At 37.2% G+C, this 20,239-nt stretch overlaps 1 protein-coding gene across 7 annotated transcripts in view; it reads right to left on the bottom strand.

The window, feature by feature from the left end:
- znf385c (zinc finger protein 385C) overlaps nt 1-20,016 on the bottom strand; it is a 113,436-nt gene extending 93,420 nt beyond the window's left edge. For 5 of the 7 annotated variants that reach the window (XM_067373690.1, XM_067373699.1, XM_067373718.1 and 2 more), the window contains exon 1: nt 19,923-20,016. In XM_067373690.1, coding sequence (XP_067229791.1) covers nt 19,923-19,971 — 49 coding nt within the window. In that variant the 5' untranslated portion in view covers nt 19,972-20,016. Of the gene's footprint in view, nt 1-5,261; nt 5,299-19,922 lie in introns of those variants that run through there. The other 2 variants (XM_067373708.1, XM_067373746.1) reach the window with 2 other exon arrangements.
- Between the last annotated feature and the right edge of the window lie 223 nt (nt 20,017-20,239).

Here is a 20,239-nt window from a genome sequence, read left to right as displayed (position 1 = left end):
TGTTACTTATTTATGGAACATAATTACTGTTTACCATCTGCCACTGGTTCTGTCGACAAGGACAGCTCCCGTAAACTCATGACCGGAAAAGCAGAAGCGGCGCCGGCGACTGTGTCATAATAAAAGTCCCGCTGCTCGTGAGGCGTGTGTTGATCAATCGCTCCAGCTCCTCGTTCAGCTCCCGCAACACTCGGTCCTGCTCTGCTTCATACTACAGTAACGTTAATAATCGCATCCACGAACATGAGTTCTTCCAGACTCCAATCCCTATTCTTTTGCACCGTCCGTTGAGATGGAGACCACATGTCCCAAGTTTCCGCTCTAAACTTGGCGTCATCAAACTACGCCTTTGTTTTGAACAGGCTTCTGATGACCTCTAGCGGAAAAAAATAATCACAAATTGTACCTTTAAAGAGGTGGTTCAATGCTATTTCACTTTTTTAACTTTATTAAGTGTGTAATGTTACTGCTTGAACATAAACAGTATCTGCAAAGTTACAGCGCTGAAAGTTCAATGCAACTATTCACGACTATTTGTGCTTAAATGGACACATACATGCAAAACTCGGCAAGTATCCTCGTAAACACAGTCGCTCATGGTTTACGTAAACAATTAAGAAAGAAAACTGATGCATATCATTGTAAGTGTGTTCGGCTTGAAGCGGCACTGCGAGAGTGATTCGAAAGAATATGGAGTCATCTGCTCTCCAATTGCTCTCGTGGTACTTTGATGTCATACACTGGTGTCTGCGCTGCATCGCATCAAGTCAAAAACACCTTATCTTATTTTACCTTACACCTTATATTGGATCTGTGCATTTGATCTTAAAGTGACATCAGCCTAATATCCCTGCTGCTGCTTGTCATTAATGTTAATCAAACAACAAAATACAAAGAGAAAATCACTTTTGTAGCTGTAACAAAGACTAATTACATTTCATTTATACAGTGAAGACTGTTATTTTACATTTTTTACAATTACAATTATTCAGTTTCTGTACCTGAATACTTTTATGCATATTTACTCCCCTACAAAATCAAGAATGATTAAAGGATTAGTTCACTTCTGAATGAAAATTTCCTGATAATTTACTCTCCCCCATGGCATCCAAGATGTCCATGTCTTTCTTTCTTCAGTCGAAAAGAAATTAAGGTTTTTGAGGAAAACATTCCAGGATTTTTCTCCATATAGTGGACTCCACTGGGGTTCAACGGGTTGAAGGTCCAAATTGCAGTTTCAGTGCAGCTTCACGATCCCAGATGAGCAATAAGGGTCTTATCTAGTGAAACAATCAGTCATTTTCTAAAACAAATTGTCGTCTTGCACTGCTCTGCGCTGAGGTAATGACGTAATCACCTTACAAAGGTCATGCGTGACACAGGCGGAAGTACCAATCCAGTGTCTACAAGGCGAACGTGCAAACATTAAGCCAAACGGCCTTTACAAAAAAAAGGAAAAACAAAGTTATCGGACGATTTTGAAGTTAGAGGGGAAAATTAGATTAAGTTTTTCGCCTTACCGCGGTACTTTCGCCTACGTCATGCATTACCTTTCAACGTAATGCATGGTGCATCGCAGAGCAGTGCAAGATGGCATTTGTGGTTAAAAAGTATATATTTTATATATATATATATATATATATATATATATATAATAAATATATAAATAAAATATATATATATATATATATATATATATATATATATAATAAATATATAAATAAAATATATATTTATATTATATATTTATTTTATTTTTTTTTAGAAAATGACAAATCGTTTTGCTAGATAAGACCCTTATTCCTCATCTGGGATTGCGTTGAGCCCTTTGAAGCTGCACAGAAACTATAATTTGGGCCTTCCACCCAGTGAACACCAATGAAGTCCACTATATGGAGAAGAATAATGGAATTTTTTCCTCAAAAACATCAATTTCTTTTCCACTGAAGAAAGAAAGACATGAACATCTTGGATGACATGGGGGTGAGTAAATTATCAGGAAATTTTCATTCAGAAGTGAACTAATCCTTTAATTCTTTCCAAACAGAGATATTGAAGTCATCAGGTGAATTTTTTTCATATCACAGAAAAACAAAATATCCCAATGTCATTTTTTTCCAATATCTTGCAGCCATAATAGATAGACAGACAGGTTTACAGACACATGGATGAACAGATAGATAGAAAGAAAAGCATACAGACAGATTGCTTTCAACCATCACACATGCAAACGCATACAGAGCGACGAACACTTAAATCACACACACTTCCTCCTGGTACTTTGCAGGTACTTTCACTATGTATGTGTGTACTATCCCTGGCATGGTTTTGAACCTGCAGCAACAATGTCAGTAATGAGAAATGGTACAGGAGCAGTGTGTGTGTGTGTGTGTGTGTGTGTGTGTGTGTGTGTGTGTGTGTGCGTGTGTGTATGTGTACCGGTCTGTGAGATATTCCCCTTCAGGGAAACTGGTGGGGGGTAAAAAGCAAAAGTGGCTCACTTGGCCAGGTTAAACAGAACATTTAAAAAGAGAGAGGGGACAAAGGAGACAAGCACAGAGACAGACAGAGAGTCAAAGCATACGATGGAGGGCTCTAAAGAGTCTCTGGAGGTTACAGCTATCCTCCACCATCCTCGCTGTCAAACTGGCCAAAGTAGTAATCAATGTCTGTTTCTGTGTGTCTTCAAACAACACCCACTCGGTGTAGATTATAACACCATGATGTGCTGTGTCATCCGCATTTTACAAGATGATGGAGGCCTGAGCTGAGACTGTGCACCATCTTTCCATCAGCTGTGTTTGGAGTGAATCACATGTCACAATTAACTGAAGGATATAATGTGTGCCAAGGTCAAAGACAGGCAGAAAGAATAATTAAAAGAGCATTTAATGGGCCATTCTGATGCTATTTAAGAACACTGATGGAAAGAATGAGAGAAGAAGAAAAGGATGGAGAGAGAAAGTAGTAGAAAAGGTAAAAATGTGTCACGAGCAGTGCATTTTGTATGACATTAGAGGAATACAACCAAGACTAACAAAGATGTGTGTGATTTCATAGATCTTTGAGGAAAAAGCTGTCTCTAGAACTTAGCTAAATCTGATAAAACGTCCCAGGGTACAAAAAAAAAAAACATTTACCAAATGCCCGTAAAGAGGCCTGTAACTTTATGCAATATTACATAACTTACAGTAAGTCAGCTTGTAGAAATAATGATCAACCAGCCCATGATGATGTAAGTCACGTGCACAAATTAAAGGTGCCATCGAATTGAAAATTTAATTTTCCTCGGCATAGTTGAATAACAAGAGTTCAGTACATGGAAATGACATACAGTGAGTCTCAAACTCCATTGTTTCCTCCTTTTTATATAAATCTCATTTGTTTAAAAGACCTCTGAAGAACAGGCGAATCTCAACATAACACCGACTGTTACGCAACAGTCTGGATCATTAATATGTATGACCCCAATATTTTCTTATGCCAGTTCATGTTCGAGGCATTAGACAAGGGCAGCCAATATTAACATCTGGATCTGTGCACAGCTGAATCATCAGACTAGGTAAGCAAGCAAGAACAACAGCGAAAAATGGCAAATGGAGTAATAATGATCCATGATATCATGATATTTTTAGTGATATTTGTAAATTGTCTTTCTAAATGTTTCATTAGCATGTTGCTAATGTACTGTTAAATGAGGTTAAAGTTACCATCGTTTCTTACTGTATTCACGGAGACAAGAGCCGTCGCTATGTTCATTTTTAAACACTTGCAGTCTGTATAATTCATAAACAACTTCATTCTTTATAAATCTCTCCAACAGTGTAGCATTAGCCGTTAGCCACGGAGCACCATCAAATTCATTCAGAATCAATGTAAACATCAAAATAAATACTATAAGTTACTTACACGATTAGGCATGCTGTAAACACTTTGTAAAGATCCATTTTGAGGGTTATATTAGCTGTGTGAACTTTGTTTATGCAGTGATAGAGTTGAGAGCTCGGGAGGGGGCGGAGAGCGCACGATTTAAAGGGGCCGCAGCCTGAATCGGCGCATTTCTAATTATGCCTCAAAATAGGCAGTTAAAAAAATTTATTTAAAAAAATCTATGGGGTATTTTGAGCTGCAACTTCACAGACACATTCAGGGGACACCTTAGACTTATATTACATCTTGTGAAAAACCGTTCGATGGCACCTTTAAATCAATCAAAAACACATCACATTATAAAGTACAGCAGGAGAAATATACAGGCCTATTCATATAGAGATTAATAAGATTACATTTATCAGTTTTATTCATTGTGTTTAATTAACTGAACACAACGGTAGATGACGGTAATCTAAATGTAAAAATAAAGAGTAAGAGTATGAACAGAATGAATCCAAAAATGGCCAATATATATCCACAAAAATGCATGTAAAAATCAGCAGATAACAATACATCGTACATTTCCACCAAAAATAAATATTTTACTATTTTATACTTTTCCAATTCAGCTGCCATTGATATAGCATGAATTAGATAATAATAATAATAATAATAATAATAATTAATTCATTAATAATAATAATAATAATAATAATAAATCATTTTGATTTTATTATTACAAAAGTTGTATAATTTTAGAATTTAAAATATTTATTATTATTAATTAATTAATCATTTTTAACGTTTAAACTCAAGGCTTTTGGTTTGTCCCTAATAATTATAATTAGCTTTTTATAAAACCAACAAAAATCTATAAGGCAAGTCCTCATTTAGCATATGTACTGTGTGTGCGTGCGTGTTTGGGTAGGTACAGAGCTCCACTGTTTTCCACCCTCTCATCCCCTGCACCCATACCTCCTCCGCACCAAACCCAGATCACCATCTAAAGCACAAACACACACATAAATGAACACACACACACAGTGTGGTCTTGTTCTAAGTGTTGGCTCTATGTGTGTGCTACATGGGCAAAGGGAATATTTAATCATCAGGTGAAGGGAAAGTTCACTCACTGACCAAACACACACACACACCAACAGTAACATCCTACAAAAGTAGGAGCTCACACACACAGAAGTACCTATTCATCCACTCCTCTCATGAACTGATATGAACATTCAAAAGCTGCTCTCCTGCTCAGAGTATGAATCACTCAGTGTTGCAGCTCAATCTTTAATCACCCACTGTGGATTCTTCATGCCTATGTACCAACATCACAAAACCCCTGCAAAAAAAAAAAAAAAAGCTGATAGAAAACACAATTTCACCTTCTCATCTTGAAACCCATATCCGTGGTTCTGCATGCTCTCCTGCTAGGAAGTCATCAGGAAAAAGATCAGGAGATATAGAGACACAGAGGAAAGTAAAAATAGATGGAAGGAGGAAGAAAAATGGAGAGATAAGGGGATATAAAGTCAAGAGTCTGCCTGCTCAGCGTGAGTCAGCCGGTCTAGACGTCACCATCTCCTCCAGAGCCCGCTTCACAAGCATGCCGCCTGAGGTGGATATGGGAGTGGGCTGGGGGTCACATGGGGAGACCTGGAGGAGCAGGGGTGTGTTTTGTCCTTGAGAGCCTCATTACTGTTCCCCACTGCAGCACCTCCACAAATAAACACCAACACATCAAGATTTTGAGATGATCTTTGCCTCTTTGTTGTTTCCTATGATGCAGGACTTTTGATTTTGTCAGCAATAATGAAGACAAGGCCATTCATTCAAGATCATATAACAATAATGACAAATACCTCAATTATATTTATATTACAATAAGGAACTGTACACTAAAAGCACATAGTCAAACATGATGCCAGAGGCTATTTTCACTAACACCACCCACTGCTTCTCAGACAATTTGCCCTTAGTACAAATAGCATATCACTTCTATTTACACTTCTATTTACACCTACTGTAAACAACAAGCTATTTGTTGCTATTTATACAGTATCTTCTATTTACTCTTAGCAGTTACCAGAAAAATATCACATCAAGATGCACTAACAATGTATTTAGAAGATAAAAAAAAGATAGATTCAAATAATCCATATCTTGGGATATATACATACATTGTGGGGTCAGTAAAATTATTCTTTCTAAAGAAAATGTTTCAAAGGGTTATTTCACCCAAAAAAATAAATGGTAAACGGTAGTGTATATATACTGTAAGACTTAATAGCTATGGCCACATAAACACATTACAATTGCAAAGGTAAACTTAAACTAAGTGCTAGTCATAATATGTAACTCGTGTTACGCAAATATGCTGTTGCCAACACTGTCTACCCTTCCATTCATCTATCCATCCATCTGACCACCCATCCATCCTTACATATATAAAATGCATACAAAATCCATTTAGGTGAAATCAGATGTACACGTGTGAAGAAAGAGTGAATACACATGCATGACAGTATCAGAGAGTAACAAGCATGGGGAGGGATTAGTGCGAGTGCAGAACAATCACTCCCATAATCTCAGCTTTAATCAGAGCAGCGCTCGCTGTAAGCCATTACAGAGGCAGAGAGGTTAGTCTGGAGGTTCATACAGGAGGACCTGAAGATGGAAGGAAGCAAGAAAACTACAGCAAATTGGAAGGTTCAAGAAGCTCTTTGATCATGACACAGCTAAATCATCTCTACTGCAATCAGTCTCTGGTTTCTCTGTCTCTCCCTGTCTAACACACACACACACGCACATTCATAAAAACATCAGAAGAGCATTGATGCCATTAGAGAGTGCTTCAACATGCTAATACAGATGATTTGGAAGTTTATTTGAGAGCCTTCTAACCACGGCAGAAGTGTATGTCAATACTCCAAAATGGCTGTGTGTGTGCGCGATAAAAAATAATCCTAGCCTGATGCAGCTGACTAACACTTATCATTTCTCTCAATCCACAGGGATGCTAGGAATTCATGCCAGTTTCATTTACCATTCATTTCATTTCTCTCTCTCTCTCTCTCTTTCTCTCTCTCTCTCTCTCTCTCTCTCTCATACACACACACACACACACACACAGGTTTGTTTTTGTGAATTGTGGGGACATTCCATAGGCATAATGGTTTTTAAACTGTACAAACCATATTTTCTATCACCCTACACTACCCCTACCCCTAAACCTAACCATCACAGGAAACTGTGCACATTTTTACTTTCTCACAAAAACTCATTCTGTATGATTTATAAGCCTTTTGAAAAGTGGGGACATGGGGTAATGTCCTCATAAGTCACTCTCTCCTTGTAATACCTATGTCATACCCATGTCATATACAAATTTGTGTCCCGATGTTTTACAAAAACACGCACACACTCACACACACACACATCACGTACACAAAAGAATTATTACTGTCGTTTCTAAACCTCATTCTACTAAGAGACTGAGAGACAGTTCAAATGAAGGTTTGTCTTTCAGCTTAACATCTGCTTATTGCTTTTCAACAACAATGTAGTTCATTAAACATCATTAATGATTACACTTCTGAACAGCAGTGGGGATGGAGTTATACAAAATACTCAGCAGTCACGAACACATTTGAAATTTAAACTGACGAATAAATGCATGTCATGACACACATTTAGCGGCACATGCAAAACCATATATAATGCAGCTTCTCTGCAACCTAAAGGCGACTATGGTGATAAAACAGATGCAAGGAATAAAAGACCAATAACAAAATTAAAGAAAGAAAACTAGTTGCAACTCAATATGCAAATATTACAATGATGTAATTTCTCAAGGTGAACAGACTAACAATGGAAGTCAGTAGGAGACCTTCCCATAACTTCACTTTTAAAGGAGGAGTTAAAATTTCTTGATAATTTACTCACCCCTATTTCTTCCAAGATGTTTATGTCTTTCTTTCTTTCTTCAGTTGAAAACAAATGATGGTTTTTGAGGAAAACATTCCAGGATTTTTCTCCATATAGAGAACTTCAACAGCTACAAATGGGTTGAAGGTCCAAACTGCAGCTTCCCAGCCTAGGAATAAGGTTCTTATCTAGTGAAACAATCGGTCATTTTCTAACCATAAATGCTCATCTTGCACAAGCTCTGTAACACGCCACGCCATTATATGCCATTAAGAAATCATGTTGGAAAGGTCACGCGTCACGCGGTACCGCGGTAGGGCGAAAAACCCTTCAGCATCGTTGTTTTACATTTTTTTGGTAAAGGCCGTTTGACTTAAGGCCCGTTCACACCAAGAACAATAACTATAAAGATAACGATAATGATAATGATATGGTTCTAAAAATGTTTCTAAATATAAAAGAATAGCACTGTCCACAACACAGCTATAACAATAATGATAAAGAGAAACGATATCATTGGGATCACTTTCACAACATTTTAAAATACTGACAGCCAATAAGAATCTGTTCTATTTTAAGCACTTGTGCATTTAAAATGGCAGATGTCATTACGGAGAAGTTAAACCCCAAGGTCCAGAAAAAGATCATTATGCCAGGCTAGCAAACAGTGTAACATAAAATTACCTCAGGTATCCAGCGCAAGTTTTGAAAACATGTTGTCTTGCTTTCTTTGAAACTGCAGTGATTCCTGGATTCCCTCCAACTCAATTCCTGGAGGGCCAAAGCTCTGCACAGTTTTGCTCCAACCCTAATCAAACACACCTGATCCAGCTAATTAAGGTCTTCAGGATTAATAGAAACTTCCAAACAGGTGTGAGTTGGAGTTGGTTGGAGCTAAACTGTGCAGAGCTGTGGCCCTCCAGGAATTGAGTTTGAAACCACTAGGTGTTGTTTTTATTCCACTTTCGACTAAATGCACTGTTAGATTAGATTGATTGCACTAGCTATTCACTTGAAACATAGCACGCTGAGGACATCTGCTGGTTAAAGCCATGTAAATGCAACAAGAACAGCAAAAAAATGTTGTACTTTAAAACTGCCGCGCGTGAGATTAGAATAAACAGGCCGTCGTCGTTCGTTGGTGTGGACGCAAATATAGTTATTGTTTTAGTTATCTTTATAGTTAGTGTTCTTGGTGTGACCTTTAGTCTTTGTGCGTTCACTTTGTAAACACTTGATCGGTACTTCCACCTAGGTCACGCATGACCTTTCCAACGTGATTACGAAATGCGTGGCGCACCGCAGAGCTAGTGAAAGAGGAGCATTTGTGGTTAAATATTATTATTATTATTATTAATTTTTTAGAAAATGACCAATAGTTTCTCTAGACAAGACCCTTATTCCTCATCTGGAATCATGTACAGCCCTTTGAAGCTGCATTGAAACCTTCAACCCATTGGTAGCCAAAAATTTCTTTTCGACTGAAGAAAGAAAGACAAACATCTTGGATTTGAGTAAATGGAAAGTGCACGGTACACCTTGAACATAATTAAAAGAGTCTATTTTTTCCATTCTGAAACTTAACACAGCTTCAGATGTAAAATCTCTCAAGGGTGAACCCCTTTTCTCCAGATATCTACTTGCGTGGCATCTACTTGGCATTTACAAACACACACACACACACACACACACACACACACACACACACACACACACACACACACACACACACACACACACACACACACACACACACACACACACACACACACACACACACACACACACACACACACACACACACACACACACACACACACACACACACACACACACAGCTCACCTTGAAACACTTCTATGAGAAGGAGTGGCTGCTTAACACTCCACTCATTCTGAGGGAAAAAAGCTGCTGGTACTCACACACACACACACACATATAACACATATAAAAACACTCTGCTGCTTGCTAAAAGGCAAACAGTGCCCTCATTTATGTTAGACAGGCTTAAAGGTGCCTTGGAAGAAAAATGCCAACCTGTTCCTATACACACACACCATCTCTGTTTACAGAGTGTTTGTTGGCTCCCTGTCGACCAGCACAAAACCTCTCTGTGGCACTGAGCAAGCCAGTGATTCTCATATGGTTTTATTGCAGGACCTGGATTTTACATTGGACAAAGTATTGACATAACGTAGTACCAAAATGTTAATCATCCAAAGTAGTAGAAATAAAAAGGTACTTAAAATTGAAAATTAGAACTACCATGATGGACAAAGACCCAACAAAATGTATTCACAACACAGGGAAACTAACAGTTCTGTAAATAAAAAAAAACAACAGAAGAAGAAATTTCATTTACATGTCTTTAAAATTTGAGTGTTGCATTTTATAAATGTTAGTTTAATGTTTCTCGGAAGTCAATAATTCAGTAATCTCCATTGCTTGAAAACTTCATTATACTACATATAGGGATGTAAAAGTACACGTATTCATACCTAAAATTTTTGGTAAGCATCTTTCGGTTCGGTACACAAATGGTACACATTTTATAGTGAAATTCAAACAATAAATGCCGTTTTGTCGCTCTTTAATGTAGCGTGACAGATCGCTGCACAGGCTTCAGTTCAAGCGGCAGCGCAGAGCGCAAGTGAATGCGATCATCTCTTCCTCTTTACTAGTAGTTACAGAATAAACATAAATGAACATCTGAAGGTATGGTGTGATCACTCAATCAGTGTTTCAACCGCGGAAAGACATCAGTGAAACAGATTTAGAAGTTAATGCAAATACTGCCTTATTTGCACACAATTTGCAAACAAGTGTTGATTAACACATCTAAAAATAAATGAAAAATAATTTAATAATTTGGGCTCTGTTGATAATTGTAACATTTAACCTTTAATTGTAACCCATGCAGACGTTGAACACTTAAATATATAGAGGCTGTTTGATTTGTGTCTCCATATGTATGTGTGTCCTGTACAGTAGGTAAGAGAAAGGCAGCGGTAGCCACCGGCTGTCAGGTGATGAGAAATGAGAGAGGTCACAGTACTGAAACATTAACCCTCCAGACCTCTGGCCCCCGCTGAGAAGAGGCCAGTTCCCACTGACCGCGGCCTAGAGTCGAGCGCTCACCAGCGGGGAGCTCAGACAGCATGATGAGGGGGTGCTGGAGGCTCACTTCAGAAAAGGGCAGGTTGTGTGCCCTTGGGGCCTAGACAGCTGTCATACACCATAGCATACACGCTACAGAAGCGCATGTACAAGGACACACACTTATACACAGGGGAAAAGCATAGCAGAGGGTGAGAAGAACAGAGCTGGGGCTACGGGGAAAGGGGAAAGAGAGTTGACAGGGGTTCTCCCACTTGACCGCACTGTCTGCTGAAGTGATGAAAGCCACCAGGACGGAGTAGGGTGTACATATACACGTGTGCACATACTACACCTTGTCCAAACCACATTCCAATGACAAGCAGTTCGTCTGTCTACACTGAAAGAGAATATGCTGTGTGACGCAGCACAATAACAGCCAATAGGAACCTATTTTTAACCTGCATTTTTTATTTCGTTATCTGGAGTGGGATTTTTAATGAGATTTCACTGTGAGCTACTGAACAGGCTGTCACAGAAAATAAAAACAAAAAATAAAACCTACAGCTTGTTGCTGCTGGTTAGGCCAAAAAAAGTATGTTGACGAGGGTTAACTTTAAACGCTTTCATTATATCATCTCATGTCTCATTAAGATAGAGTCACATTGTCACATGTCTGTCAGCTCATTTAAACAGGAAAGCCCAGGCCATCCAATAAATTGCCTGCTTAAAATTCTCAGTTTAGCTGGTCAAACAGCTGAGTAGATTTATTGATGCTATTTGAAAATTTGTAGGAAAGCAGAGATAGTAATTGTAAAAATAAACATCATAAAAAAATTCATATTATATAAAGAAAAAAATTACAAAAAGTTTGAATGACATTATTAAAAGTTTTTAAAGAGACCATGTACTTCTGGAGCATTCGTGTCCATCTATGAAGTCCATCTATACATTTTGTCTAGTTTTTTTAACACCAAAAACTGTCCAGATCATTTTCCACCCTTTAGAATTAAAATGCTTATTCTGGCTACTGTACATGGGTCATTGATAAATAAGTGTAAACCTAATGGAGATATAATTAATTGTGAATTTTTAAAAATGAGATTATGTGGTTTTTACAACCAATTAACACTGTTTTTGTCATTTACAAGATGGACAAAATTTCACCCAAAAAGTAATTTGGTTTAACAAAAATTTTTTTTACTGAATGATACTTTTGGTTATACCGAATGACAATATTTTCAAACAATGCTAACAGGCTGATATCTAGCTTGCAAAAGGACAACCAAACATTTATATTTAGTACTAGTTTTTAAAATATTACATTTTCCATGTTTTATAGCGGTTGTACCGAATGACCTGTTTTGGGACATGTGTATGAGCAAGTGAAAACATGAATTTTTCAAATAGTTAAGAGAGGGTTAGTTACTTTGCTTCATGACCATGTGGTCCTTTGCAGGTGTCTGAATGATGTCACATCCTGACACATGATACTGACCGCATGACTTGATCCAAAATGGTCCCTTTATATTGGTTACTCCGAATGACATCAATGAAATTTATTTTTCTGGACATTCTTGTTCATAACAAAGCAATGACTTCTACACATAATTTTAATGCAATTTTTGCACTATGTGGATAGATGATGTTATAAAATCATGCCAGAATTAAATAATATACACATTTATTACATTTTAAGATATTTTAATCACAAATGAAATGGCTGTATTGGCCTTTGGACGGTTAAACCGAATGACCTTTTGACATTTCAAAACCTTTAAAAATACCTTTATATATAGCAAAATATAATTAAAACCTTTTGGATTCAATAAAATAGATCTAGTTGTACTACCTTACATACTTTGGATGACATATCTTTGTTTTTTTTTTTTTATTATTAAAGCCTTTGGACAAAAAAATGACCCGTCACGTCATTGACCCACATATATTTGTTTAATATGTACATTAGTTTGTTAAAGTATGTCGACACTGAAACTAAGTTAAAAAAAATCCTGTTTTCAGTGATATTTCACTAGATGGATCGATGGTTAAACAAATAGAACAATATTGAAGGAGGCACTGCTCATAGTCCCATTTTAAATATATGAATTAATAATAAAAAAAAAAACTGTTCTCTCTTTTCTGCATTTCCCTTTTGCTCCAGCTTACTACTGTATCTTACTCTTGAAACTTGGTATTGTGTACTGCGAATATTGTTGCGATGTTGCTATTTTGTTGGTTGCATCTCCTAAATGACTAAACATACAATAAAATGTACACACTTAATGTGTGTTGCTATTCTGTACTCTGAATTATTTGCAATACAAATTTAGGTTTAGTCTCTCTCTCTTTGTTTCTCACCTTTCGTCTCTCTCTATCACCAGCTCACTCACCGCCATGAAAATAGAATGATTGAAGAGGTAATGAATGATTAAGAGAGAGTGATGAGCTGAGAAGAGCAAAATGACACAGAGAGAAAATCCTATATTTAAGAGCAAAGCATTCTGCCCAACAGTTTACATTCCAGTGCAGCTATTACCCGACAGGTGTCATCACCCTCATGCCCTTCAAAGCTTAGAAACAGATCCACACAACTAAACACACATACAAACACCACTATCTGTCCTTACTGATAGTTCTTATCAGTCCCTCATGTGTGCAAATAGAAATGGAAACCTATGTGTTAATTCTACCAGGAAGATTCTAACACTAGTTACATCAATCATTCATTCTTAATCAATCATAATGTAACCTCTCAAATTTGCCTTCACTCCCCACCAACACGAGCACCAACTGCTGTTTGTAGAATATATAATAATTCAAAATTATCCTTTTCAGAACAATCAAAGAAAATTAAATATAATGTGAAATAATATATCAAACAACATCATTACACTAAGCTCTTATTGATATTTGTTTCCTTTTAGACAGTTTATTAAAAGTTCCTTATCTTATTAACAAAAAAGAAAATTAGGTTTAAAAAAAATAGAAGGATAAATACTAAACAGCCCTTCTTTTGTTTATTTACACCTCAAAACTGTCTCTCACACATTTGTCAAAAACAACACCAGACACAGGAACTGCACCGTAATCAGAAGTTGAATGGGTTGCGAAAGAGCAGTTCATTGAAAGAAATCACATTCAAAACCATTTTTGTACCTACTGAGAAGGTAAATACTCATGCAGCGATGCTGGCAACTTTCCCAGAGTAGATGTTGGACTCAAATATCTGGTGTAAACTGGTTTATTAGTCTTCGCTCAATCAAAAAAGGCTAACAAAAATAGTAAAAATATACTATGTACTTATAAGCAGAATGAGACCTCTGGAGCAAATGCTAATGAAAGACACCTGTGATACACACCGATCTCGAGTCCAGTGGAGCTTTTATTATACTTATGCTGCAGTCGCATAAGTGGCAGTCATTTTCATGACAGATTTTTTTAAACATACATTAAATAATCAAGACATCACTAACAAGTTAAGTAAAATATAATGAATATATAGGTTACTATAGTGCACATATTTAGTGAGAGTGCATTTCTCTGGCGAACTAACAAGCTGTGTACTCATCTGAGGTAAACGCTTCGTGACAGTATTTACAATGTTTTTTGACGTCTTTCTGCCTTTGAATCACTGATTGAGCGATTATATGTTTCAAATTGTACTGTATCTTTCAACATACCTTCAGATGTTCATTTATGTTTATTCTGTAACTAGTATTAAAGAGGAAGAGATGATCGCTGTACATTGATATGTCACACAAGAGCGTCAAAATGGCATTTTTTTGTTTAAATTTCGTGATAAAATGGACAGATGTTTAAAAAATAAATGCGAAGCTTATTGCAATTATTGGTTGTTAATGCTGGTTAGACTACAATGCTGTATTCATCATGTAGATCCAATGGGCCATGACTGGGTGGGGCAGCAGGGAGGGAGGGTATTCGATACGCCATGAGAGTATCACGTCTTTTTGGTTCAGTTTTAATATCATTACACCCCTACATTTGAGTGTGTTGAAAGTTATGTTTTAATGTTACTCTGTGCGTTCGCTCTGTGGCTGCTATGAGAGACTTGTTGCACTTTGCAGTAATGTAGATCTATATTAGTAAAATTGGAAATAGAGGGTAACTTGGGTATGACGTCATTGACAGATGACGCAATGACGCGGTCCATGTCCTGGTAGGCATGTGACGGTATCAAATTTTCATGTTGCAATAATTGCCGAAGCTTTAGCTTTAGGTATTAACACGATATTGAAATAAGTTGCAAAAAAAGTGTTGTCATAGTATAACAGGTTTAGGAACTTTTTCTTATAATAAAAAGAACTCTATATTTTTTTGTGTAATGCTTTATTTAAAAGTTCAAAGTAAAATGTTTCAAACAGATTAAAGTGCAAAAGAATGATAAATAACAACAGGTAATACTAAGGTCTCATTATTTAACGTTAGTTAATGCATCAACTTAGATTAAGAATGAGCGATAGCTACATTTGTTACAGAAGGTATTATTTTTGTTAATGTTAGTTTAAAAATAAAACTGATCATTGCTAATTTTAGCTAGTTTTAGTTTTTCCATTAAATAATATTTATAACTTTTGATTTTAGTTATTAAACATTAACTAAGAAATTAACATTAACTAAGATTAAAAAATGCTTTAAGTATTTTTCAATGTCAGTTTGGTGATAATGAATTAACATGTTAACTAATGAAGCCTTATGTCACTAAGTTTTACTGAACAATAACAAATAATCAGAACATTTTCAATCATTAAAGGGCATGTTGTAGTCCAGATTAAAATATAAAAATGTTTAAATTTGAAAATAAATAGCCTATTAAGTCTTTAAGTATTAAAGGTGCAAAATGTAAGAATTTTGCAGTAAAATATCCAAAAACCACTAGGCCAGTGTTATATATTTTGTTCACTTGAGTACTTACAATATCCCAAATGTTTCCAACTATTTGTAAATCGTGAGAAAATTGCAATTTTAACCAAGGCTCCGGGACGTGTGAGGAGTCGCCTGTCAATTGCGTCATACCCGCGTTACCCTCGGTTTACGCTTTTATTTTGTTTAAACCATGGAAACACCAAAGACGCTTTAATATTTACAGGTTTGAATAAACAAGGGAACATCTGTTTTGATATAGTTATAGACAGAAAACTAATTGTTGTTAAATAGCTCAACACGCTTAGTCTTTTTTTTCGATTTACCATGCTTTACCATGCCTCAGAGAAAAACACTACTTTGTCAAGTAGCTAACACAGCATAATCAGATGCAGCTGTATTTTAGTACAGTATTTTCTCCATCATACAATGCATTTTAAAATGAATTTCATGCCATTTATCAACACAAGACATCCAATATTTAATATGATATTCTAGAATCGATCTATCTTACTGCAGTGTGCAACAGTGTCTCACAGCAGCCGCTGAACGAACGCACAGAGTAACGTTATAACATCATTTTCACCACACTCAATGTATCTAATATGATAAACAGAGCTGCGTTACCTCATTCTCATGACCGGAAAAGCGGAAGCGGCGCCGGTGACTGTGTCATAAAAAAGTCCGCTGCTCGTGAGGCGTGTGTTGTGCAATCGTTCAAGCGGCCTCGTTCAGCTCCCACAACACTCGGTCCTGCTCTGCTTCACACTACAGTAACGTTAATAATCGCATCCATGAACATGATTTCTGCCCGAGTCCTATCCCAATTATTTCCACCGGCTGTGATGTGAAGAGGAAGACCACATGTCCCAAGATTCCGCGCTCAAACTCGGCGTCATCAAGCTACGCCTTTGTTTTGAATAGGCCTCTAGCGACCTCTAGCGGACAGAAAATAGTACATATTGCACCTTTAAGTATTTGGTGCTGTGATGAACAACCCTGCAAATACAAAAAACTGAATGGCTGTTTGAGGCATTTTAAATACTGTTCAGTAGCTCCTTTGTTTACAGGTTTCCGGGGTACCACTGTATTTCTGCTGTTCCATCAGCGCCCACTGCTGTCAGAGAGTGAATGTGCACTTTCATTCAGTGCATCTCTTCTCTCATGCACATTGGGCTTGGGCATGTTGGGCGCATGTTTTTTTGACGTGGTGTTGTGCATTTTATATGGTTGATGGGGAAAGTATTCTTAAAATGTATTATAAAATTTGAATTATTTATAATAAATAATTATTCACGGTATTTTGAAGTGCCCACGATAACAATCTCGTGCATATTCATTATCGTGATATATCGTATTACCGAATATCAGAACTTGTCTACTCTCCTGGTAAAAAATTTGATTCCTCTGGATTTAAATATTGTTGGAAACTTTTGGGATAATGCAAGTGCACACATGAACAAAATATATAAAGTTGTTCTATTGGTTTTTGGTTATTTTAATCTAAAAATCTTACATATTTTGCCTTTAAGTACTGTAAATGGCAGTGGCTCTATATCTTTTTTTATTAAATGTGCAGAAATGTAATGTTTTCTCTAACCAATCAACCAAACAAACAGCGGTTGTGGGCCTAGATGTAGAGGCCATGAAACTGTGTGGTGATTTACAGTCCCGGCAAGTGAGACAACGATCAGTTCAGACTGTAATATTTCTTGATACACAGCCTCTTTCAGTATTACTTGAATAAAAGATAAGACAGATGTACAGCATCTAAATCCTTTAAAAAGAGACCCAGACAGAATGTCAAAACATAAATAAGCATATCACAAATATACTGCCAAAATACAGGAGTCTGTAATCAGATGTTATACACTGACTGGAGGAGAATATGAGAAAATCCAGCCTTTCCACCCGACTGTACTGCCAACAGAATCAACTGCCTCTTCACGCTATATCCCGATAGCTGGCATACTCACTTACGTGGTCTGTATACTTATCTGAAACTGGACATTTACAACCCCTTGCCAACAAATCAGTGCCTCTAAAATCATATTTCTATTTATAAATCAGTCCCAATCGTATTTTATAACTGAGATTGGTTGCAGGACTAAATCTTCAGAAGAGGAGAAAGCAAGGTGCATAAAGTCACAATCGCTGCAGAAGCGGCACTACCTAAACATCATCCTGCCCCAGCTGAACGCATTTGTTCCTGGTGTAATTTATCCGTTTGTGCCGCCAGCCACAGCGCCTGCTCAGAACACAAGAAGATCATCAACATCCAGTAAACGTGAACACCGACATCGCTCACCTTGGAGTAGGAAAGTGGTTTGTTTAAATGTGGTTTGTTCTTAAAACTTTAAGAATCGATGTAATGAAACCTCAAGAGTAAACTGCACATTGATTATTTGAGTTTATATGCTCCACTTTATGCTGAGCAAAGATCCTTAATCATCTTCTTGTGTTCACCCTGAAGCAATGGCCTTGGGCCTAAGAACTTCCTCTCTTAGATCACAATGTGGCATTCACTAGGAGTCACGCAGCTTGAGGAGAAGAGGTGTATTATGTTATTTAGAGTTATTGTGTTCTTCAAAAAAGTCTGTGCTTGAAAAAGCCCAAGCATTGCTTTAAATTGTGAGCAATTTACTTCCTGATACGCAACACAGTTTTTCAAAAAGCCCTTTATGTTTAACATGTCCGTGACAGACACGGCAAAACGCTTCAACCTTGGCACGTTTCATGCATAATGAAAGAGTGAAAGCAATGCTAAATAAGTAAGGTATTGAAAACATTTTTAAAACGGTCTAGACTTGTCAATATCAAACCCGTCAGAGTGGACGAATAAACTGGCTGACTCTATGCATCATCTCTCATATCACACCTGCTATGCGATGCTTTCACTCTGCCACTGTGAAATGTGGAAAATGGGTGTTCAGCAATTTCAAATTATCATTAAAGATAATAAGCGAAGGAGTGATTTGAAATGTAAAGGGATACATTAAGACGTGGGCATCTCCATAGAAATTAACAATTCTAATTGCAACTAACTCATCTAAATAAAATCCAAAGCGAAGACTGACGGCACACCGACCAAATACACAAAGTGAACAAACATGAGCAAATCTGAAAGAGGAGATCACATTTAAATCCTTCTTTAGAAGAATAAATTTGCTCCAAGAAAGAGGTTCTACCGGATGACAATTCATCCCAAGTATAGAAAAAGAAAACATGCAAGCAATGAGAGTCTGACCGCATTGGTGAATCTGACTTAACTCACAACCAGCACATCCAGACGGGTTTTTCCAACAGGACAAGACATGCAATACCCATTTTCAGCACATTTACTGGTAATGCTAAGCACTGTTTTCTGCCATGTTGTAATTTTTAAGATAAGAGTTTAAACCACTGGTAGGTCATCAGATTTGCAGCATACTGATCAAATCAATAAACTTAAGGACTACTGGAATTAATGTGTTAACTGTTCCCTTTTCTTTTACTTTACCCTAGATAAAAATCATAATAAAAACACCAAAGGCAGCTCATAGCATTCAAATATCATGAACTACAGTACGGTCATAGAATTAAAAAAATATATTAAAATACAGGTTATATTTATTTTCCCAAGTTATGATGGGGGAAAGCAAGACCCTCCTCCTATTTCCCCTTAATGTGTTTGTACTAAAATCAATGAACTGAAAAATATGATAAATGTCAAGGCACATTCATCATGACGGGGTAATACTGCTTGTCTGAAGCAATGAGATTGTGTGAGCTTTCACACCGCATTTCACTGAAGTTTCATCTATTTGCAGGATGCCAGAGGAATATTGCCTGTTTTGACAGCAAAGTAAACAAGGCAATGCTTCATCACAGAGCTCGGCGAAGAAGAAAAAAAATCAATTTATTCCAAAATAATTCCTTGTACTATGTATCATTTATACTTTTTCTACATTGTTTCTACATTCTTACGATATAAGTTAATTACAGTCGGAATTTGATATCACAGATATGATTGATGTGTTCGTCAGAGAGCATGTCACTCGCGCATCCAAACTTATCCCCCTTTCGGTTTGGTGCAACACCTGCCGTTTCAATCTAAACTGAGAGTCGTAATGAAAGTATAGTGAATGAAAGGGGTGCTTACCCGTACCGTTGCGTTTGCGAGTCTCTCCGTGGTCCTCTGAGCCCAACATTACTACCGTACTTCTCGCTCTCCGGTGTTGCCGAGCTGAGCTGAACTGATACTGAGTACCTCGCGCAGCTCAGTGGTCACCCGTGCGTCACAAACCTACAGCTCTCCAGCAAAGCTCGTGTCATTCACACTGCCGGCGCGCGTAAAGCTCTCTCTTCAGGGGAACTTTCCAGGCTTTTCTTCTTTCTTAAAGACTATTACGCATTATTGTAGCTACAGAGTAGTGGTGTGTGGTGGTCTTTTGAAATGAGGCAGAAGTCCCCCCTCTC

The sequence above is a fragment of the Chanodichthys erythropterus genome, chromosome 3 (assembly GCF_024489055.1).
Source record: "Chanodichthys erythropterus isolate Z2021 chromosome 3, ASM2448905v1, whole genome shotgun sequence".
Taxonomy (NCBI): Eukaryota; Metazoa; Chordata; class Actinopteri; order Cypriniformes; family Xenocyprididae; genus Chanodichthys; species Chanodichthys erythropterus.
This window is presented reverse-complemented; position numbering and strand designations above follow the sequence as displayed.